The sequence below is a fragment of the Chelonia mydas genome, chromosome 26 (genome assembly GCF_015237465.2).
Source record: "Chelonia mydas isolate rCheMyd1 chromosome 26, rCheMyd1.pri.v2, whole genome shotgun sequence".
Classification (NCBI taxonomy): domain Eukaryota; kingdom Metazoa; phylum Chordata; order Testudines; family Cheloniidae; genus Chelonia; species Chelonia mydas.
The window spans coordinates 1299604-1323614 of record NC_057859.1 but is presented as its reverse complement, the minus strand read 5'-3'; the positions used below and the strand labels follow the sequence as shown (position 1 = coordinate 1323614).

The 24011-nt window shown below is 40.5% G+C and overlaps 2 protein-coding genes across 4 annotated transcripts in view; both read left to right on the top strand.

Annotated features, from left to right (window-relative positions):
* Positions 1-18962, top strand: part of ADAM32 (ADAM metallopeptidase domain 32) — a 35502-nt gene extending 16540 nt beyond the window's left edge. The window contains exons 9-21 of the mRNA XM_043536417.1: positions 67-233; positions 543-624; positions 1327-1463; positions 3259-3439; positions 3729-3818; positions 5988-6186; positions 7792-7900; positions 9752-9935; positions 12772-12852; positions 13864-13981; positions 16678-16840; positions 18225-18257; positions 18786-18962. Coding sequence (XP_043392352.1) covers positions 67-233; positions 543-624; positions 1327-1463; positions 3259-3439; positions 3729-3818; positions 5988-6186; positions 7792-7900; positions 9752-9935; positions 12772-12852; positions 13864-13981; positions 16678-16840; positions 18225-18257; positions 18786-18792 — 1551 coding nt within the window. The 3' untranslated portion in view covers positions 18793-18962. The remainder of the gene's footprint in view (positions 1-66; positions 234-542; positions 625-1326; positions 1464-3258; positions 3440-3728; positions 3819-5987; positions 6187-7791; positions 7901-9751; positions 9936-12771; positions 12853-13863; positions 13982-16677; positions 16841-18224; positions 18258-18785) is intronic.
* Positions 18963-21079: 2117 nt separating this feature from the next.
* The window catches only part of LOC102946289 (disintegrin and metalloproteinase domain-containing protein 18), a 38432-nt gene continuing 35500 nt past the window's right edge, over positions 21080-24011 (top strand). For all 3 annotated transcript variants that reach the window (XM_043536415.1, XM_043536414.1, XM_043536416.1), the window contains exons 1-2: positions 21080-22097; positions 23815-23876. In XM_043536415.1, the coding sequence (XP_043392350.1) occupies positions 22056-22097; positions 23815-23876 (104 nt within the window). In that variant the 5' untranslated portion in view covers positions 21080-22055. The remainder of the gene's footprint in view (positions 22098-23814; positions 23877-24011) is intronic.

Genomic DNA, 24011 nt, shown 5'->3' with positions numbered 1-24011 from the left:
ATAAAATTAACAGACTGCTATGCATAAAACGTAATTGAACATCTGTTTCTTCTGTTGTATTTTCAGATGTTTACACCCCTTAACATGACAATTGTACTGTCTTCCTTGGAGTTTTGGACAGATAATAATAAAATTCGCACAACAGGGGAAGCTGATGAGATACTACAAAGATTTTTACAATGGAAAGAATCTTACCTTGTTCTTCGGCCACATGACATGGCATATTTATTTGTGTAAGAAGAACATTTCTCTATTATTAAAAAGGCACACTGGAAATCTTTTAGACTGTCGTAGCATGGACCAACACAATTCCACATGACCAACAAACATCTCTTATAAAAATAATAGAACAGATACTATGAATTATTATAAATATAATTCTAGATGTACTGTGTTTACAAAATATTTTCAGGTTTCTCAGAGTGTTTATGTGGTAAACAATAGAAAGTAAAAGTTAAACTATAAGACACAAAAAACATTGTCCTTTTAAACACTGCTACGAAGAACATAGTTATATTCAAGAATCTGTTTTTGTGTTTTAGTTACAGGGACCACCCTAATTATGTAGGGGCAACATTTGCAGGAAGGATTTGTCTCAGAAACTATGCTGGAGGAGTTGCTCTGGTATAGTATTATTGGATCTACATTGCTAGCGAACATTGTAACACTGGCTTCAGAAGGAGCGGTGGTGGGTGCTCAGCACCTGTGAAAAACAGCTCATTTGTATTTAGATGCCTTAAATATGCATTTGGATGCTTGATTTTAGGCACTTGGTTAGAAAAATTTGCAGTAGAACTTTGAATGTTAGGTTTTACTTGCTCTATAGTCTCCTCCTAGCCCTTTAGAGTACTTTAGAGCTTTACTTTGCACGGTGCTGAGTACTCTGGCACTAATCCAGCAAAACACTTAAGCAGTCCCATTATCTTGGGACTGTTCGTGAATTAAGGTTAAGCACAATTTTAAATGTTTTGCTACATCAAGGCTAGAAGTTAGCACTTTGCAGGATTGAATCTTAAGAACAGTTACCATATGCAATACAATATGCATTTCTTTTACATATGGCATATCAAGTTCTGCACTGTTTTTCACACCCTGGGCATCTTCATTGCTTTCATTTGAGTTTTCCAGAATGTAAGTCAGCATGAACTTTGGCCTTGTATTGAAGACAAGCATCTTGAGGTTCTTTACATAAAAGTACAGACATTTTTATAAAATATGACCTGACTACATTGGGAAGGAAACAGAAAGGTTTAGAATTTTATCATAGTTTTTGTTTCTTTATCTGAGTTACTTTGATGATGATTTTCAGTTATTTCTCTTATTTAGTATCAAAGGGCTGTAACACTGGAGACATTTTCAGTCATCATTGCACAGCTGCTGGGGCTTAGTCTGGGAATGGCATATGATGATTCTAGGGACTGTCAGTGTTCTGGATCTATCTGTATAATGAACACCAAAGCAGTGTAAGATTTTTTTATTTATATACCTCATGTAACATGACATTATTATTATTGAGAACTGTTTTCCTGTGGCATGCAAGTTCAATCATTATAAACGACCATGGATTCGTATTTAAGTGGTTGTGTGAGGTGCTGAGTGCCTCCTGTGAAGTGTGAGATTCCTCAAATTAGGCAGTTGTCAATGGAAGTCTTGGGTGCCAGTTATGCATGCCAAAAAAATAACTAATTTCTAAAGAACATATCTGAAAATAATTTTTCACATCTGAATGCAAGTATACATTATTCATATTTATATTGAAAGGTTCAGAGTAGGCTTTGATTATAGATTTTTGTTACCTTTTCCTTGTGTTAATGAGCTTTGAGTGGAACAGAATTCACTATTGGCTTGTTCATATTTTTGTAATGCTTTATTTAATTAGTTTTCTGTTTGTGTGATACTGCATGGAAAGGGTTAATTTTCAAAGTCTGGCATGATCATTACAGTTACTGGAAGTCATGTGCTTAAAATCCTTTCAACCCTTGAAAGTGGTGGAAAGAGTCTAAACTCTGTTGGACAAAGTCTGCAATAAGGGGGCAATCTCACTGAAATCTGTGGGATTGCATGCATGTAACAATGCAAAATTTGTCCCATGGCATTCACTGGGCATTACTTTGCTCTTTTTCCAGGAAACTGCTTTTAATTATTTTTTGGATAAAACATACAAGGTCATATGACTAAGCCTCAAATTGTATTTTCAATAACATATGTCTTACCAGACATTACTTATATATAGTCAATTCAGATCAGATCAAGACAAGCTAAAAATGAGCTACTCTGTACTGCTCTAGAAAGCTTCTGAAAGTGTTCACAAGCCAATAAGCTAACCAGTGGCTCAGGGGACTCTCAATAGGATCATTTAACCCTGCTGTCACTTAGTCAAATCCAGCCAAAGGGCCCTATGGAAACAGATGCCTGTGACTAACTCAGTGAAACTGTTCACATGCTGAAGTGTTTTCAGTATTGGGGCCTAGGTCAATTGTGACAAATAATCATTAGTAGCTGGTGGCAATTAATTTATATGAAATGAGTTCATAAATCCAAAAGGAACTATATTATGCTCATCTATTCTTGCGTTCTGCATAACACAGGCCATAGAACCTCACCTGGTAATTTGTTCATCGAATCAATAACTTCTGTTTGAGCTATAGCATATCTTTTCTAGTTTTTAATGGACAGATGCCCGTGTTACAAAAACCATCACCAGAATCTAGCTCTACAATGAGATTGTTCAACTTCAGTTTTTTTTTTCAGGTACAGGGAGATTTGATCTGTATATTGATAAAATGTCTCAGGATATTGTAACACTTTATAATTTATGTAATGTTTGTGTATATGTGATTTAAAGGAAACTAGGGCAATTATAAATGATCCAGTGATGTGATTTTGTTAATATTTCACATAAAGTTTTAGTTTATAAGAAAATAAATGAAAATGTATTTCCATTATCTGTTAATAACCCTAACGTATTTAGGTATCCCATGTTTTACCTCTGGAAAGATAAAGGCACAATTAAGTTAGCCAATATCTCTGATAAAGGAATATTAATATCTTTCTCAATAATAAAACAAAAGGATGATGTTCTAGTTGCTAATTTCTGCCATTTTTTATTCTTAAGAAATTATTTGAATGCAGATTTACAAAATGAAGTGAAAGACCCTCAGCTGAATATTTTGGAAAGTAGCATTAATGATGTTAAGTACTCCGGAATCTTTAAATATCTTCAGTTGGTATAATTTTTCATTGATAATTTATTTTTAGACATTCCAGTGGGGTAAAAGCCTTTAGCAGTTGCAGCATTAGAGACTTCAAAAGTTTTATGAAACATAGGAGAGAAGACTGCCTCTCTAACAGACCCTATTTGAATCTGTCCTACAAGAGGGCAGTCTGTGGCAATGGTATTGTGGAAAGAGGAGAGCAGTGTGACTGTGGCTCAGCAAAGGTTAGTACTCAACACCAGAAAGCCTAAGTAGTGTAAAATTCCACTGTTCTCAGTTTAGAAGAATGGAGCTTTGAGAGTTAGTACCCAGCTGAAATTTAGGAAAGTCACTGAAGATCTTACTTATATTTATAAACAGTTTTCATGTTGGTATTAACCTTGTTGTAGCTTGACACTCATTTTTCTTTGGGGATCTTTCAAGTTGTTATTCTTAAGGGATGAGAATCTTGGACAGACTCTTTAGAGAAGGAAAATTTTAGAATATCTAATGAGTCTATGGTTTATTTTTCAGGAGTGTGCAAAAGATAAATGCTGTACTAACAAATGTAAACTTAAGCCAAGAGCAAAGTGTGGTACTGGATTATGTTGCCAAAACTGTAAGGTAAGGTATATATTCAGGATTATCAGATGTTTAACACAATTTCTAAATTTTGGAGAGACACTGTTCACTGCATAGTTAAAGATGAAAACCAGCTTTCCACTTGTGTCCACCCATACTCACACCTTGTGAAAACTGTCCTTCGTACTTGACATTTGCCTGGGTGGTCTTTGGCCAAAGGGAGCATTTTAACGAACATTTTTAATTTCAGTCAGACAACACTTTTCTGATATGGATGTTCAGGGAAAAATATTATTTTGAAAATTCTTTTATTCTTTTTTTTTAGTCAATGTCTTGGCCTAGAAACTTTCTGGTGAAGTTCATCAGCTTTGTCAAAGCTCAACAAATCTGTGGGTTTGGTAGAATTTAAGTGCCACAATGGGCTCCACTGGAGCTCCTGAGTACTGCATGGGTGTAGCGGGGTGAGCACCCCGCTCTGGACAGAAAGGAGTTAAAACCAGCTCTGGGAAAGGGCTGCCCCGAGGAGCCAATCAGGGGAAGGCAGGTAGCAGCCAATCCAGGCCCGATAGGGCTGGTATAAAGAGGGCTGTGAGACAGGAGGCAGGCAGTCTCACTCCAGCCTTGGGGTGGGAAGGACTGAACTGCCTGGGAGCACTTCAACAGAGCAGTGCTGGGGATGGGGCAGGCTGAGTTGGGGAGCTCAGGCCTGGTGACCTCCCTGGCTGAGGCCTGACAGGAAGGCCTGAGGAGGTACTGGGGCTGCAGGGAAAGGCAGCAGGTCCAACCCCCTAGCCAATTATGAGTGGCCATTGCAGACTGCAGTTTGCCCCTGAGTAAAGGGGCTAGATGAGGACTGGCAGTGGGTCACTGAGGCGAGATGGGCTCAGGGGAGTGGGGTTCCCTGAGTGAGGGGCAGCACTCCAAGGTAAGGGGCACCGTAGTTCGGGAGAGACGTGGGGCCTACACGTGGGGGAGATAAAGGGACTGCAGAGGGGTAGGTAACAGAGGGTGAGACACCGGCCCATAGAGGATGCTCCGGGGCTGAGAGAGCTAATTCCTGGATGACCAGCAGGTGGTGCCGTGGTGGTGAGTCAGCACTATGCTACAATGGGCTTGTCTCGTGACACACTATAAACCAGTCAGAGCCAGGATTATAACACAAATCTTCTCAATCACAGTCTCCTGCATGACACTAAATAATTTTGCCTTCTTTGAAAATGTGAAGTGCTAGTGAATGTTTTTACAACTTAAAGAATAAGAGAACAGTACTGCACAAGGGAGCGCAAACACCTCTGTGTTTATTTTAATTATACAGATTTTTGTACAAAACATAGTTGGCGATAGTCTCTGCCCCAGAAAGTTTACAGACTAAATAGACAAGACAGACAAAGTTTGGGAGAGGGAAATATTAGTATCACCATATTACACCTGGGGCAACAGAGCACAGAAAGATTAAGTGACTTGCCCATGGTCAAGGTTGTCTGTGGTAGAGATGATAATTGAACATAGCTCTCCTGAGTCCCAGTCCAGTGCCTTATCTACAGTTCGTGCTTCCGCTTAGTTCCCTTACTTCACCCATATAAGGGTTCCCTTAGCACTAGGGTTTGATGATCTCTTCCTTTCTTTGAAGTTCAGATTGGTATATATCCCACCTCTGCATCTTCTAGTGGAACAAGTTCTCCAGACAGGGTCAGCAGACTATTTACGTGTGTAAAATTAAGCATGTGCATAATTTTGCAGGATTAGGGCTTTAAAATGAAATATTTCTGAGATTAAGGATCATACTTTTACATGTCATCCAAAAGATGACACCTCTAACAGTATGATGTCTCCTGGCATCGTGGTGGGACATTTTTTCTGTACTGCCGTAGGGGAAGAGTACCATATGCTAAATCACCAGGGCCACTCTGACAGAGGGCTTGGGAGTCTATCAATTTATGTTTCATGACAAGGGAAAAATTGATGAAAATGATTTAAAAGAACCCTGGGTGACCTGGAGTCATACATATAGTATATAAGAATTTTACAAAGAATTCTCACATTCATCACAGTCAGTGACAACCACATTAAACAGCATATATGTGGTGGTGGTATTTACTTATTCACTGTAAGTATCTTTTCTTGTGCTTTACATAAATTCTGTTATTTAAACATTATAGACCATAATCTTTGTAAACCATGCACAGTCTCCTTATTCCTACTTTTTTCTAGTTTAAGGCAAAGAATAAGAAATGTAGACCCATGGCTGATAGTCAGTGTGATCTCGATGAGTACTGCAATGGGTCATCTGCATTCTGTCCAGCTGATCTTTATGTTCAGAATGGACACAGATGCGAACACAATACTGCCTTTTGTTACAAAGGACATTGCCAGTCTGCTGATAAAGCGTGTCAGAGGATCTATGGAAAAGGTAATGGAGACAATTATGTTCTAATTTGTTCTAAAATCCAGTTCCACTAAATGCTGTAATAATAATAATAATTAATAAGAAAGACTTACATAGCCACTTCTATCCATATATCCAAAACGCTTTATAGCAGTGATTAACCATGTTTATTCCTTTTTATTGATGATGGGGAAATGAGGTACAGAAGGCCAAATGACTTGTCTGAAGTCGTCCAGTGATATTAAACATTGTTATAAAGGCATGGAGGTTATCCAGAAGCTTAGATTTTATAGAAGTAAAGTAAAAATGAAGTGGTGACTGTAAATTAAAATTCATTTGTAAAATATGTCTTCTTTTTTGCTAACCAAATAGCAGACTAGAAAACCAGTTCCGAACAGATCTCACTGTTTGCTGCAGGGTAGCTTAATTTAAATCATTATTCAAATCAGCAAGCAGGAAACCTTGATCTAAATAATCAGATTTAATCATGTTTTGCATTTGTACTTTTTCACTATTTTCCTAGAGAAGGGTTGCTTCTCACTGATTTTAACCATTAAAACATGTTGAATTGCAGCTAAATATAGCCTTTACTTTGAATTCTGGTACTACCTGTTGCTAATCAGGAGGATATACAATATATGTACATTTATTTAAGCAGTTATGTAGCTTAATATACACTTATTCAGATTCTTTATTTTTTGCTTTTTTGTTGTTAGAAAATTTTGAATGATGCATTTCGTTTTTTAAATAAACGGTGATTCATTTTTTATTTCTGATTTGTGTCAAGCTCTATTTGGATGAAAATTAGAATTCAATTAAAACTGCAAAAACCCAACATTTACAATTTTTAAAAATTAGTTAAATAAAACAACCCTAAATGTGCTGGATACACAAGACAATGTATCAAAACATGTTTTACTTTAAAACTAATGGATTTGTTAAACAAAGGAAATATTTTAGTGAATCGAATTGTTTGCTTCAGGTCACCATTTCCTTCATGATTTTAGAACCTAGTAGATCTTATTCTCTCACACCTAGTTTTTATTCTTAGATTCAAAGAGGAGAACAAGCTTTTTGCTTTTTCATCTGCCAGTTGGTTTCTCAACTTTGAATGAACTAGCTATGGGACTGAACTAGTTGAATAAACTGAATGTATAAATTATTCTCTTTGCACCTGAAGAAGAGGCTACTGATGTCTAAAGCTAGTTTAAGACTTCAGCAAACTCTGGTTCCAGGTGCTTAGTCGGTGACTTCCACCAGTTCAGTGGTTTGACTTTCTTTAAAACTTCAGCAGCAAATATACTGCTTAATATTATTTTTGTATTTAATTTAAATGATTAGTAGATTATAGTAAATTTAGGCCTTAAGATAGGTTGTTACAATTTGAAATTTAATTTTAAAATAAGTTACTTTTTTTCTTTGTAAAAAATAATTTAATTTAAATAAAAATACAATTTGAACAGAAAGATATCTGATTTTTTTAATACAGATTTTTATCCTTCCTGGTTTTCTCTAATCCATGTGTAGCACCTAGGTACGGCAATGATAGGCATGTTAGAAGTACTGATAGATTAATAAATGATCTGGTGTTCCTTTTAATTATACTCAATCTTATCTCAAAACTTACAGGTTCTAAAAATGCTCCTCTTGCATGTTATGAAGAAATCAATAGTCAAACAGATAGGTTTGGACACTGTGGGAATGATCCGAAGAAAGGATTTCAGATCTGTAGTTGGATGTATGTTTTTAAGGAAAAAACATATTTCTTTTCTGCTTTCCTCTACTGTATGGGACAAACGTTTACTATCTGTTCATTAGTAAGGCTGCTTTAATTTCTTTATAAAATTTCCTTCTAGTCTCAGGTGTTCTGTATACATTAGCCTTGGCCATTCTCAAAGTATGTGCAGTTGGTGAGCATCTAGACCGTGATCCTGTAGCATGGAATGCAAGGATTAGGCGAAGCTGTGCTTGGACCCAAGTAAGGTTATTGACTAGGTGTAATGCTCCACACTGGACAGAATAGACCTCAGTGCCTTGCACACCTGCTTCCTCTTCCACCAGAAGAGCACTTGGTACACAAAGGTTGAGGTGTGGGTGTTATACCAATAAAATAAAAACCAGCAGGATCTTATTAAAGGGGAAAAGGCAAAATGCCACATTTATTGTGAATACAGAAAGAATCATAGTAAGCAGTTAGTTATAGTTATATCATTCCATTCAATCTCATATTTATTCACACATTCATTCATTCATACACACACACACACACACACACACACACACACACAGGTTCTGCAAGGTTGTTATCATAGTTACCAGCCTTAGAGTTGCTCATGCCAAGCCACTGGCCAGGTGGCCTGGACATGAGGAGGGGGCAGGGCCTTGTCAGATGCACATCTGACGCTCCTGGAAGTTGGTTTGCAGAATCAGACCCCAAAGTTCTCACTTTCTAGAGTCCATTTTTATAGGAATTTCTTTCTATGCCAGTCTGTGGGAATTGCTTCATCATGCTGTTGCCGAATCAATCGGCAGATGGCACATTCCTGACGGCTCCATGCTGCCAGATGTTATCTTGTTCTTTGGTTCTCCCATTCTTGAGGCTGTTGGGTGGATTCCAGTCTGCCCTCCGGGGGTCCTCTGGTTATTTCCACTTGACGCCTTCTTCAGCCGATGGACACTGGATTCTCAGGCTGGCACCTCCCTGATCATTCAGTTATTATCCACACCAAGCATCCATCCACATACATCCTCTGTCTCTGTTTTAATCACAATTGTTAACAAAGCGAGATGAATACAACAAAAGGGCGGGGAGCCTCTGGGTGCTGTTTCTGTTGTTACAGAGTATTGCTTTGAGTCTCTCTCTGTGTGAGTAGTTGTTGTTACAAAGAATTGCTTTGAGAACCGACTCTGTCTTAGAATGTACTAACCCAATTAGCAGCTTGCAAGTTTCACACAGAGAGGGAGAGAAACAGTATCAAAAACCAAGAGACCTCTTAATTAGTAATACCCTGGAATTTAAACTATGGGGAATCAAACTCATTTGTGATTTTAATACAGAACTTCTTTAATATGATCCAACATGGGCCATGAATGAACGTAACTGAAAAAAACCCACGACCTTAAGTGTAATCCTTGTATGTCCATGAAGCACATAACTACTGGGGCAGGGATGGTGTCCCTAGCCTCTGATTGCCAGAAGCTGGGAATGGGCGACAGGGTGTGGATCACTTGATGATGACCTGTTCTGTTCATTCCCTCTGGGGCACCTGGCGTTGACTACTGTCGGAAGACAGGCTACTGGGTTAGATGGACCTTTGGTCTGACCTAGTATGGCCATTCTGAGGTTCTTATGTGTGCCCCACTGTGGCCTCGTTCCCATTTGCAGGCAAGAGTAATCTGGTGGATGTGCATCAGTTTTCTCCTTATTTCAAAGATCAGTTTTCTGCCTTCCTTGCTCTGCTTATGACCTTTATATCGATCTAGTATGTGCAATACCCCACTCGTTTTCTGCAGTTTTGTTTTTCTAATGTATTGATCAATCAGATGTCACATGTATCATTTTATTTTCCTTTGCTATTGAATTTTATAGGGATGTCACATGTGGAAAGTTAGTTTGTACATATCCAAGTCGCATTCCATTCACTAAAGAAAAAGCTGCTATCATTTATGCTCAAGTGCGAGAGCATGTATGTGTATCTTTAGATTATATGAAGCCACCCACAGAGACTGACCCTCTACTGGTTAAAGAAGGCACAAAGTGTGGGCCTGGTAAAGTAAGGAAATATTTTATAAGCATCTAAAATGTCAGTATGTATGTGGGCTTTATAAACTTGATTAAGTTTTAGAAATATTTACCCTTTGGCAACATAGCTCAAGGTTATTCATTACTAATGTTTTATTTACTTACTCACTTAACATAGGAAAATTTTCAGTCTGGAGTGATTATGGATGATTATTATAGACCTTTAGTGTTAGCCACATGACTAATCCCTGTGCCTTGTTTTAATTCACTATAATGTATTTTAAACGGTGTTAGAGAATTACTGTATTACTACTTAATCATCATTATTATTTGTTTTACAGTAGTGCCTAGAGGTCCTATTCACATTGTGGTCAGTGCTATTCAAACATATATAAAAAAGACAGTCCCTTCCACAAATTGCTAACAATCTAAGTAATTGTCATTAGGGAGCTACAAAATAGTGTTACCCTAGTTAAGGGTACAACCGTGATCATGTTCTAAGCTTGATTTTGGATTCCTCCCTCCACCAACATAAAAAATAAAATCTAGGTTGAAATGTGGTTTTAGAGTAGAAGATAATTGAAAAACAAATATTTACTAAAATAATAAGCAGTAGTACAAGTGGAGGACAGAATTCTGGCCAACAGAGGCACTGAAAGAGGCCTGATTTATGAAGGAGTTCAAGTACAATGTGACTGAGCTGCTCATAAAAATTTGCTCTCTCTCTCAAAAAACCCCCGCACCGACTAAACCGGAGGATCAGAGAGTAGCAAATGCGGCTTTTAAAGGAGTCTAGGTGTGATCCAGGGAATTACAGACCTGTAAACTTTACATCTGTACCTGGTAAATTGGCTGAAATTATAATTAAAGATGGAATAGTAAAATATCTGGAAGATCATGAGATGATAGACTCTAACACTATTTCTGCAAAGGAAAATCATGTCTCACCAACCTATTAGAATTCTTTGAATGTGTTAGTAAAGTAGTGGATAAAGGAGAACTAGCTGACACAATTTATTTAAATTTGACAAAGTCCTTTCCAAGAGACTACTAAAGATAATAAGTAGTCACGGGGTTTGAGGCAAAGTGTTGTCAAAAATCACTCCCACTGGAAAAACAGCTTATAACAGCAAAATGCTGCTTTTTCAGGCATAGGTTATTCCAACCTTCCTGAGCGAAATATACTTTACTGGCAAAAGTAAACTGGCACAGTTTTGCCAGTACAGATACTGCATCTACAGTTGGAGCTTTTGCTGGTGTAGGCATGTCCGTAACAAACCAAAGCCTATCGCTCTTCTGAACAGAGCTACGTTGAAAAAAATGTATAGTGTAGACCTGGCCTAAAAGACAGGAAGCAAAGAGCAGTTTTAATCCCAGCAAAAGATTAACAGTGGGATGCCTCATAGTTCTGTATTAGGTCCAATTTTGTTTACTATATTTATTAATGATATGGGTGATCAATGAAGTAGCAAATTTGCATATGATACAAAGCGATTTATGGTAGTCAGGACCAGAGAAGACTGTGAGGAACTTCAGAAAGACATAACCAAGCTATGTAAGTGGGCAACACAATGGCAAATAAAGTTCAGTGTTGGCAAATGCAAAGTAAAACATATTGGTGGGGAAAATATGTACTTCTGATACACTGTGCATGGTTCTGCATTAACTGTGTCAACTCAGGAAGGGACCTGGGCATCACTGTGGATAATTTATTGAAGACCTCTGCTTAATGTGCAACTGTGGTCAAAAAACTGAACAAGATGTTAGGATGCATAAAGAATAGGATGGAAAATAATATGGAAAATATTATAATGCCATTATATGAACTGATGGTAAACCTTTATTTAGAATATTGTGTGAAGCATTGGTCACCCTATCTCATAAAGAATATTACAGAATTAGAGGAAATTCAGAGTAGGGTGATGAGAGTATTTAGAGGCAAGAAAAACTGTCATACTAGGAGAGATTGAAAAGATTAGGATTGTTTACTTCAGAAACGAAATTAATAAGAGGGGACATGATAAAAAAGGTAGAAATTGAACACAGCCCAGAACAAAGAGTGATGCTAATCCATGCCACTGAGGGGGAGGCTCAGAGTCAGAATTCCTGAAGCTCCCGAATGCACATGGGAGCTTTTTGCTACTGTACCCCATTATGGGGTGCAGCATATTCTTCCACACTTTTGCCCTGTGCACTAGTCTCTCTCCACAGATCACTGCAGAGGGGGTCTGAGGCCATGGCCGTCTTTCCCTTTTGGGGTGTACCCCAGGATTGCAAGGAGGAGGCAGTCCCTGGACTCTTTGACTCCCTTCCCCAACTTGGCATTGCAGGCAACTGCAGTTGTGTGTGGCCCATACTGGAGCTGTACAACAGAATAAAAAAGGCACCTTTTCTTCCTCCCACATCTCATGCACCCCTCTAAGGGAAAAGCACAAAGTGGCCCTTAGCAATGGACTCAGCAGCCTATGGAATATAAACTATACCAGAGGAGGGAAAGAACACCAGCAGTTACAGTAGTATTCAGTTTAAGAAAACATATGTATTGACAAATCAAAATGCTTTTGCCTTGTTTTTCAAAGTAGAATCATACATGCCATTTGTAGATGTGGTTATTAACAGTATCTTTCCTGAGCATCCCTTCTTAATCTGCAACTCCTATAGGATACAGGCAGCAACAATGAAACTGTCTTCATTCTGCATTGGCAGTTGCCTTTTGGCAAGCATTAAGGTATTTCCATACAGGTGTAATATTTATGGTCTTTCCATCCTAGGCTTCTTTTCAGAGCATGCAGGAGGTATACTGAATGCTAAGATTGTCGGACTCATTTGAATTGGAATTTTATGCTGTGGGTTTGTTTGTTGTTTAGGTTTGTATAAACCGCACATGCCAGTTCTATGCAGTCCTGGGGTATGATTGTAATCCACAAGTAAAATGCAACGGTCGTGGAGTAAGTAACAATACTGTTACTATTTTCGTGTTACTGCTTCTATTAATATTGTTCAGGAAGTTCTTTCTTTATAAAACCCCATTTTGTAGTGTCTATGGTTTGGCTGTAAAAGCCCTTCTGGGCTTACGCTTGGGGTCCAAAATCACTATGCTACCGTCAGTTATTTATGGGAATAATTGAGTAAAATAATTTAAACCATTTTTCTTTCTTAGAACCAGTAACAAAATTAGAATGTGAGAAAGAGATTGTTATGCACAGTATAACTATGAAATGAATTGCTTGGGCAGATTAGTAAAAGGAAAAAAAAATCAAAAAAGGGCCAAGATCTGTATCTTTGAACAGGAGGGAGCTGCACATGACCAAATTAGTGTAGATTTATAAAAAAAATTAACATGGCTGCAGACAATGGGAGGAACCATGCTGGTGTAGTGGATTGAGGACAGCAGGGAAAACTAGGAAGTCCCTGAGTTCTAATTTCAGTTTTGCCATTACCTTGGTGTTGACCTTGGGCAAGTCAGTCCACCTCTCTGTGCAAGGAATAGTACAGTATAGCATACTTGCCTCACAGGGGTTTGTGCTTTATATTTATACAGCTTTTTGAGGAGGTTAGATGCTGTCTTATTTTCAGCTCATTGTCTGGTGTATTTTCTGAAGTGTCAGACTATTCAGTAATATTTGGGCCTGAGCCTATCCCACTAAAGTAAATGCAAAATTCATATTGATATCAGTGGGAGCAGGATCAGTTCTAGCAGGTCTAGCTAGAACAAGGAGGTTGACAAGAAAAGTGTAATCTCAGAGCAGTAGTCTTCAACCTGTGATTCGTGGACCCCTGGGAGTCCGCAGACTATGTCTAAGATTTCCAGAGGGCTCTGCGCCTCCATTTGAAATTTTCTAGGGGTCCACAAATGACAAAAGGTTGAAACCCACTGGCTTAGAAGGTACCCAACAGTACTAATCTCTGAGGAAAACTCACTGAATGAGTAATTTTGCTACATTCCCCTGTGTTTTCAGGTATGCAACAATAAGAAACATTGTCATTGTAATCCTGGCTGGAATCCTCCAAATTGCAAAACGAAAGGCTCTCCAGTGGGGGGAAGTGTTGACAGTGGGCTTCGATTTTTGGACTTTGGTTAGTAATCCAAGTAAATCTGGTAAATCAAATGCCCTACATCTCACTGACCTGAATTCAGAGACTCTTCTCTAACTGAAAAAGAGTGGGGATATGATACTCTGGGGATGGGCATCTTAGATAAGCATACCATCATAATATCCACAAAATCACACCACCAATGATGGGGGTAGCTAAGAGGAAAACCTGTAAACTGAAATTCTATATTTCTGTGAAAAAAGAAAACATTTGTAATACAGGAAATGGGGAATTTGGTATATTTTTTTGTGCTATGTGCTTACTAAATATTATTATATTACTACTGAGGTTGCTGGGATTTTTTTTTTAATTTATTGAATTTTTGAGGTTCACAGGGTGTCCAGATATGTTCTGTTAGTTTTTTAATAAATACAAATAAATAAATAATACTAGTAGACTTCATTTGCTTAATGACATAGCATCAGATTCTAGTCTCAGTTATTTCTGATTTACACAGACACAGTTGAGAGCAGAGTCTGACCTATACTTATTAATAGGTACTACCATAATACAAATAAATAATAAGAATAGTGTCTGTGTTGAGAAAATGCTGAAGTATTGTATTATCTTATAAACAGATATACAGCCTCTGTTGGCAGATAGATGGCACACTGGGCTAATACACCAGGCTCTGAATCATCTCTCTCAACACACTGCTAGTGTCTCCAATTCAAGCCATATTGTACAATGTTTCTGAGATCTGGAAAGATATCTGTCATCTGAGGATCAGACTGCATGGAAAAGCTTTCATAATCCCTGCCTGCACTCTGTCCACTTCAGTTAGCACAATCATTTTCTCTCTTTCTTCATTGTTAAAATTGATCCCTAAATATTTAAACTACAAAATACAAATATTCACTTAGTTTTGAAGTTAATTTTAAAACATAATCCATGACTTTGATTTCAAAACTGTTAAGTCTAAAGAAAGTAAAAAAAAATACTTTAGGGAATACAATTGTGTGGAATTAAAACTTGCAACCAAAACTGAAACAGAAGCTGGGTAAAAAAAATCCAGTGTTGGTGGTGAGGAGGGTCTGTGATATCCATGCTTTCCTGGGTAATCCCCCATTTTACAGATCTTCTTCCTTTTTCGTTTCTGGTTAAGCATTGTCAATGTGCTCAGCCCTGTACAAGGTACATGAATAAAGATAATCTCTGCACTAGAGAGCTTTCAGTCTAGAAGGAGAAATTGGTGCTGCTGTGAATCTAAAACTTTTACTGAAGATGGTTATTGAATTCGACCTAAACCGCAGTATTATTATTATGTCAGTTTTTTTTCTAAACCATATAGTCTCAAATGGGGAGTCAAAATTTCACAAGCTCAGTGTTAAAGTTGACCTGCAAAGGTAAAAAAAATAAAAATAAAAAGGGCTTGTGTCCTTAATTCTGCTTTATGATGTATAAAGAAGGTCTGGAATTGAATGTTAGTGTATGGTGGGTCTTTGTTTGATTTGGATTTTTTCCTTTTAATTTATGCCAAAAATTCAGATCTTACCAGCCTTGTTTTTACTAGAAGACACTACTGATGACCAAGTACATTTGATGTCGCAGATGTAAAGGAAGTGAAATATGATTGACTGGTCAGAAGTGACTCTATTCAAACTATGTAAAACTTTACTTCAAACACCTAACAAACATTCACAAGAAAAGCTCTTTTGTTAGTTATTCAACGTCCTCCTGAGTCCCAAATCCACTGCTCTGGGTCCTCCAAGTGAAACTTCCAGCAAAAACAAGGGAGAGGGACAGAAGACTTTATATTCCTGATATATCTAAGATAAAAAAAAGCAAGGGAAACATATTTCAGGCCTTTTGAAAGATGAGCTACTTTCTTGAGTTGGGAGCTACGTCAGATGTCCCTTTACGGAGAGCAGTATTACAATTTCCAGTCAGTTGATCCTACCCCATACCTTTTAATTGGGTAGTAACTGCATGTTAATCTTCCAAGAGCAAGGATGTGCCTATGCAATTTCATGAACAAGAAAGGAAGGTTACTGGAGTTCCTCTGCTCATCCACACTCATGCACCCTACTTCACTGGAGTTTTCAATCAGGCTTACAACTGTGTGACTGGAACTAAGGGACGAGTGAGTCTGTCAACTTTCAGTAACCTCAGTTCTGAATGCTAGGTCCTGAGGGTGTAGGGTGACCAGATGTCCTGATAAAATCGGGACTGTCCCGATTTTTAGTTCTTTGTCCGGTGTCCCGACTGATGCGCGGTCAGGACGCCATTTGTCCCGATATTGCAGCTTTGACTGCTCCGGCTGCTTTTTTTTTTTTTTTGCTTCCCCCATGTGTCCTGATATTTTGTCCGTTTCATCTGGTCACCCTATGAGGGTGGTTGTATGTGGTCCCAACAATTTTACTGCTCTAAATATTTATGCCACAGACTGTGGGTATGCAGAGGCAATATACTCCAAGAACTTCATTCCAGTAAGTAACCCTCATTTATTATTAAGCCATGACTATAAAGAAGATTCAGGAAATGAGTAAACTTGTACACAAAGTTATCACAATTTTCATTTTTTAACCAAATGGAAACAATATTTTATTCTAGAAAGGACTGTATGCTTTTATAATCTCAGATAACTTTCTCTCTCTCTTTCTCCTTATAAACGACACAGAATGCTGGGACTTGAGCAGCCTGGACTTGTGAAATCTGTTATGTGTTTTCCTTTCTAGATATGGTTTTAGAAAGAGCTGCCCAAGACACTTTGAAGAATTGGCTGCTGCTAAGTTTTTGTATCTTTCTGCCTGTCCTTGTTGGTTCTATCATCATGATTGTAAAATGGAATGAATTGAATAGATTCTGCTCAAAGGAGGAGGAGGAGTCACAAGCTGATGAGTAAATAATTTTTTTTACCTAATTAACTAATTCCAAGCCTTCATTTACAGATCTGGGATCTCTCTAGGCAGTGGTAGAGGTGATGAGTTCATGAGCAAGATCATGAATATGAGATGGTTGAATGTACAGTCAGTGGTGTGCATTGGGAACGGTATGCTTTTACTTCTGAGACGGTTTCGTAAGCATACACGTGAGCTAGGCAATAATGGACACGCTATGCTAAAATACGCTGTTGCAGTAGAAAAGACAGTATCAGAAAAAACTGATTTCAGAAAGTCAGGCTTGTAGCTGTGTAAAAGGAGTTAAAGAAAATTGGTTTGAATTCAGTAATACTGGGGAAAATCACAACGGAAAAGGGAGAAATTAAATATTTAAGATACATACAACTGTGGCTCCATATGCCAGTGAAAACTAAAAAACTTGAAAGGCAACCAAAATCCACCAGTCTAAATGGAAATGTGAAGAACAGTGTAGGAGACCAACTATGGGCATTTAAATTGTATGAAGAAAAAGAGAGATGTGCAAATTAGTCTTAGAAAGATGGAGCCAAATTGTGTCTCTCAATCTACTGGCTTGGGCCCTTGTGCCTGTGCCTCCGTTTCAGTCCTATGTAAATAGGCTTGGAAGGATGAGATTTCCATTGGTGTCAGTAAATGTCAGTTTCACCAAACACACACCAAACAACAACAACAAAAATTTCCATCAATGGTAATCAACATTTGCCCCTAGGCAAAGTAAGGAAAATGATTGAGAAGTTATTAGACTGTGATTTAAAGGTATTTAATTTGGCTGTTTTGACATGTGATGTTGACAATTTGTTTTAATGGTCAGAAAGTTTGAAATTATTGAATCTCAGTGTCTGCTGTCGTTAAATAATTATTGCCTGACCTCCACCATAACTTTCTACAACTGTGAAAATGTAAATGAATTCAGATTGAAAAAAAATTCTTAAAACCCATAATATTGCACAACTGTGAACATTTAAATAGATAAAAGTAAACATTGATATTATCCATCAGAGTTATAAAAAAATAAAAATTTAATTCTGCCAAGGCTACATGTAAGTCATGGACAAAGGGATTTGCACGAGTGGAACCTGATGCAGGACAGGGGCCAAAATCAATATATGGCATTTTCATAATAAATATTTTTTTTTTACAGAAATTGCACTTTAAAAGTCTTCCTGTCCTGCAGGAAAATAATGTATTTTATGGGAACTCTGTATTCGTCAGTAGAATTTACCTCTGATACCAAGAAATTCTCTTCTGAATTGCTGGAATTTTAAAGAGATAGAATTGAATACACTCTGTAGTTTCGAGACTATGAAGCATTTAATTCGTTTTAAATAATCTTCTCTCTCATTTTTTTAACAATCTAAATCTAGATCAGAAGACTTGAGCCTGCCAGATAATCGAAGGTAAGTTTCAAATATGTAGCACACTCTCTCACTTACCATTTACACAAGTACTACACAAGTACTCCAAGACCGTAATCAGGGTTGGATCCTATTGTGTTAAGCACAGTTCAGAAAAGAGGATAAAACACAGATTCTCTGAGAAAGCTGGTCAGAAGTGGTGTCGTTTCAATACACACCAGTTTATTCTTCAAAATACGATCTACTCATTATGCAGTAGGTTTTTCTAAACGTCTGCTCTGGAATATCCATAATTATATTTGTATTGGTGAAAAATATAAACCTCATAATGTTATGGTTGCATATTTTTATAAATAATCAGTGGCATGCAGTGTATTTGATCAAGTCCATTTTGTTAAAACTATTTGTGCTCCTAATGCTAAACTAGACACATTAAGGAAATGCATAAACATAACAAACAAACAAAAATTCCCTTTTGAAGAGTCTGGCCTGGTTGTTCTATTTACTTGTTGTTGCTATATGCAGTGATATGTCTGTTCCCTTCCCCCACCCTCTGCTTTTCTGCCACAGTATGTAGGTAAAGAGCTACAGCTGGCAGAGACCTGAAGACTAAAATGGACCAGGCATAAACCGAAGCTAGGAAAAGAAAGCTGAGGTCCTGGTTCCTGGGGAAGAAAAAATGAGACTAGATTATAGCTGCAGTGACGTATTTTATAAGCTGTTTGCTTTTGGTGAATAAAATCTCGCTTGTCCATAAAGTGCAGTGTAGTTCGTGCCTTCAGGTAGCTCCCGGTGTGTTCTCCTTCCCACATGCACTGCACAGAGGGTGGATGTGTGACAGATTTGCCAACATAATGGGAGAAATGCATGTGTTAGCACTTGGCATCCCAACACAGACACCCCTGATGCTGCCCCACGCCTCCCAACCCCCCCCCCCCAGTCTCCACCTCCCATACTGCCCCCAACGCCCCTCCACAGTGTCCCCACCTCCCAACACGCTTTCACACTGCCCCACAGTCCCCTCCCCCCATGACCCTCAACACCCCTCGACAGTGCCCCCACCTCCCCCCACCTCCCACACTGCCCCATTTCCCAACATCCCCAGTCTCTACCTCCCACACTACCCCACACCTCCCCACATGGCCCCCAACACCCCTCCACGTTGCCCCACACCTCCCCACAACCCCACAGTCCCCTCCCCACACGGCCCCCAACACCCCTCGACACTGCCCCCACCTCCCACACTGCCCCATTTCCCAACACCCCCAGTCTCCACCTCCCACACTGCCCCGACACCCCTCCACACTGCCCCACACCTCCCCACAACCCCACATGACCCTCAACGCCCCTCCATACTGCCCCCACCTCCCAACACCCCTCCACACTGCCCCCACCTCCCACACGGCCCCGACTGTCCTCCCCTTCCCCTGTGGGTGTATGCGGCGGGGGGGGGGGGGTCTCGGTCTCCGTCACGCGCTGCCCGCGGGCTCGAGGCCCCGGGGCCGTGTCACCGCCCGACCGTTCCCGGCTCCAACCGGCGCCGCCGGCCCGCGCCATGGGACCCGTCCTGGCGCTGCTCCTGGCCCGGCTCCTCCCGGCGCTGGGTGAGACCCCCCCCCCGCCACTGCCCCCCGCCCTACGGGACCCCCCCCGTCACTGCTCCTCCGGGAGACCCCCCCCCGTCACTGCCCCCCGCCCTACGGGACCCCCCCGTCACTGGCCCCTGCCAGAGAGCGACCCCCCAGTCACTGCCCCCCGCTCCTCCGGGACCCCCCCCGTCACTGGCCCCCGCCCTACGGGACCCCCCCGTCACTGGCCCTGCCAGAGAGCGACCCCCCAATCACTGCCCCCCGCTCCTCCGGGAGACCCCCCCCGTCACTGGCCCCTGCCAGAGAGCGACCCCCCAGTCACTGCCCCCTTCTCCTCCGGGACCCCCCCCGTCACTGGCCCCCGCCCTACGGGACCCCCCCGTCACTGCTCCTCCGGGAGACCCCCCAGTCACTGGCCCCTGCCAGAGAGCAACCCCCCAGTCACTGCCCCCCGCTCCTCCGGGAGACCCCCCCCCCAGTCACTGCCCCCCAGGGAGAGACTTCCCATGTCACCCCACCCCCCCGCCAGGGAGGGACCCCCTCATGTCACTGCCCCCCACCCCTCCAGGAGGCATGGCTCATGTCACTGCCTCCCTGGGAGAGACACCCCCACCCCTTGTCACATCCCCGGGAGAGACCCCCATGTCACTGCCTCCCCACCAGGGAGAGATCCCTTGTCACTGCCCCTGCCCGTCTGGGAGACATGGCTCATGCCACTGCCCCCCAGGGAGAGACCCCCCCCATTTAACTCCCCCTCCCGCCAGGGAGACACCCCTTATATTACTGCCCCCGTCAGGTGAGACCCCCCCATGTCACATCCCTCCCAGGAGAGACCCCCCCATGTCACTGTCCCCCTGCCAGGGAAACACTCCTCATGTTACTGCCCCCATCACTCTCCCCCTGCCAGGGAGACATCCCCCCAGGAGAGACCCCCCCATGTCACTGCCCCCCTGCCAAGGAGACACCCCTTATATTACTGCCCCTGTCAGGTGAGACCCCCCGTCACATCCCCCCAGGAGAGACCCCCCCATGTCACTGCCCCCATCAATAACCCCCTGGAGAGACCCCCATGTTACTGCCCCCCCTTGGAGGCACACCCCATCACTGACCCCCTGGGAGAGACCTCCCCCCCGCCCCCACTCAAGGAGAAAGACTCCCCCATGCCAATTCTCCTGCATTGCAGAGACCTACCCTGTATTACTGCCCCCTCCTTCCAGGGAGAGAGATCCCCATTTCACTGTATGGTCTTCTGGCAACTGCCCCTGCTTCAGGGATAAACGCCCCCCCCCGGTGTCATTCGATATGGGTGGGTGCTGCGAGAGCTCTCCTGATCTCACTGGCTTCCTGGAGACAGACATCTCCATGCCGCTTCACCCCCAGAAACATCAACTCTGTCCCCGTGTCACTGCTCCCTCAAGAGCCACCCTCCGCACTGAGAAGCCCTCTGCTCTCCCTCCTACAGCTCCCCTATCCCATACCCTCCAGCTAAGAGAAGAAGGCAGGGGCTTGGTGGAGAGCCAGGCCTCTGAGGTAAATTACTGGTACTCAGGGAGTCCTGTGGGTCCCAGGCCCTGGCAGATTTTGTTCTCTCACCCAGGGTTCATCATTATGTGTTCCAGAAAGATATTTTGTGTTGCATATCTCCAAGCAGTGTAGAGCAACAGGCCTTAAGGGAGGTGACACTGTAGAACTGGGGACAGTGAGACAGGGCATGATGAGCCGAGGGCCTGCAGAAAAGGGGAGAGCTAGAAATCAGGGCATTGATAAAACAATTTCACATTGGACACAAATTCAAGGAAGGGAGCAAGGCATTTAGCTAGGTGAAGGGAAAAGTTTTAAACCTGCATTTGAAGAAGAAACTTGACTGGCTCAGAGGGAGAAAGTGCCTGGTAAACAGGCAGCAAAAACAAAAGAGCGTAAAAGCGCTTCCTCCAGTCCGCTGAATGAAGCAGAAAGAGAGGAAGCCAAGATTAGGGGAGTAGTGTGCGTTTATATGGGGAATAAGGTGGGTGTGGACACAGAGCAGATTGAAGAGAGAGTCAGTCAAGCATGCCAGACGCCAAGATGGCAGTTTTATAATGCATTCAGAAATGGAGAGGAAGCCATGGTTGGTGATTGAAACGGGAGGATAGATAGGAAGGAGCAGTTTAGGCAGATAGTGAAGGGTGATGTATGACAGGGGGAATATTAATAAATATAGTTAGTGAAGATTTTTTCTTCTCTAGGTTCTCAACGAACATTTATACAAATCATGGTTCCATGGTCAATGACATCAAATCAAAATGGAAATCGGGTACTAGTGCTTATAATTAAGAAATTTAATTATTAAAAAATTATGGACTGGAATATAATAATTTTGCTTAGCTGAAGGTACAACTAGAAATCCTTCCATGCACAAATTCTTGTGGCTTTTATAATTTCTGTGTACCATCATGAAATATTGTACAGTCAAACATCTTGATATACTAAGCTAGATATGGCCAAGTGCTTGAGCATTTAAACCTTTAGATTTAAAGGGGAGCTGCAAATCTCTTGAACAACATTTTTTTAAAAGTTTCAGATTCCAAAATCTTACAGGTATCGGCTTGAAATGTCTGGCAGTCTTAGTCTTGTCAAATGCAAAGTAATGCTCAGTGAACGAATAATTTAAACTATTTGCATGTATTGAAGTGTTTTAAATTAATGTAATGTCACAGGAGAAAGATCCCGGTGGTTCACTGTGAATACCTCATTGAAATCATTTGCTCAGAGTGCAGCTCCAGTCAAAAAAACAAATAAAGTGTATATAAATAATGGGATAGAAATAATGCTGAAACTATTAGCCAATTACACAAACTGATATCACACTCTCTCCTGAAATATTGTATTCAGTTCTAGACACCTTGTTTCTGAAAAATGTTACAGAAATAGAAGAGGTCCAGAGTTGGGCAACAAAACAATTCGATACATGGGAAAATTTCTGTCTGAGGAGAGATTAGGAGAGTTCAGTTGAGAAGGAAGATGAACAAGAGGGGACATGATGATGATATGTATAAAATAAGAGTAAGCACAATGAAATATTCAGTGGAAATGAAAGGCAACCTATGTGTGACTGCTAAAAGGAAACAAAAATTTTGTTGGATAACATAATTTTTATAAGGGATATAAACCCTCCTTATTCAGGGTATAATCCAAACACTAATGAAAGGGGGCTAGGAATAAACTTAATTTATGAGCAGATTATTCCATAATGGTCCACTATACTTCTTGTACCTGCCTTTGACATATCTGGTACAGGCTATTACTGGAGATAGGATAATAGACTAGACTACAACTGGTCTCAACTGTTATGGCAATTCTTATGTAAATAATTTGCACATAATGTTACCTGTCTTTTAAAATCTAATAATTTTTATTGATGAGTGTATTTAATTATTTTTAAATGGTTTTACAGTCACTTTTGTGATAGCTGTACATCATGATATTATGAACCCTGGTGGGTTTGTGCTCACTTGCACAATCAGTATAATTATTTGGCTTCCATGAAAATAACTTTCCATGCTGTATCCCTTTGTATAGAAACTATATTGCCACATACAATATTCCTGTAAATTATATAGTGTACACTGATATATGACTTTGTCCCCTGTGGTAATTGGAGCAGGATTTCACACAGCTTATTGATTGTAACTACATTTTCTCCTCCTCCTTAGCTGTGGTTGCTTATAGACAAGGAGCTTTTAAAAGGAACATATGATTCAGTTTAAGAAATCAAAGATTGAGTCACTCTGCACTGCGTAGAGCTTTGGAAGAGCACAACACAATACATTTTGGTAGATGTCAAGAGGGGCCAACCCTGGTCTGGCGTATTTTAATCTCAATTTGTCCATTTCTCTTGAGAAACACTTGCAGTGTACTTCTTCATCGAGCACTTTAAATTTATGTTCATGTTTAGTAAATGCAGAATTATTGAGCCAGTTAAAATACTGTGTTAGTAAATTTCTTTTTCTCTGTCATTCTGGATGCATTAGAATCAGGTGTCCTATGTCATTACAATAGAAGAGAGGTCATATACCCTTCTCCTGAAGCAACAGTAAGTTATTGACTTTCTTCCTCACCCTTTGGCTGGGTACTGTGTGATCTGTTACTATAAATGTTTCTAATAAATCCTGTCAGGTATTGGATGACTTGTTTTTAACTTCCCTTTGTGTTCCAGTCTTATTATTCT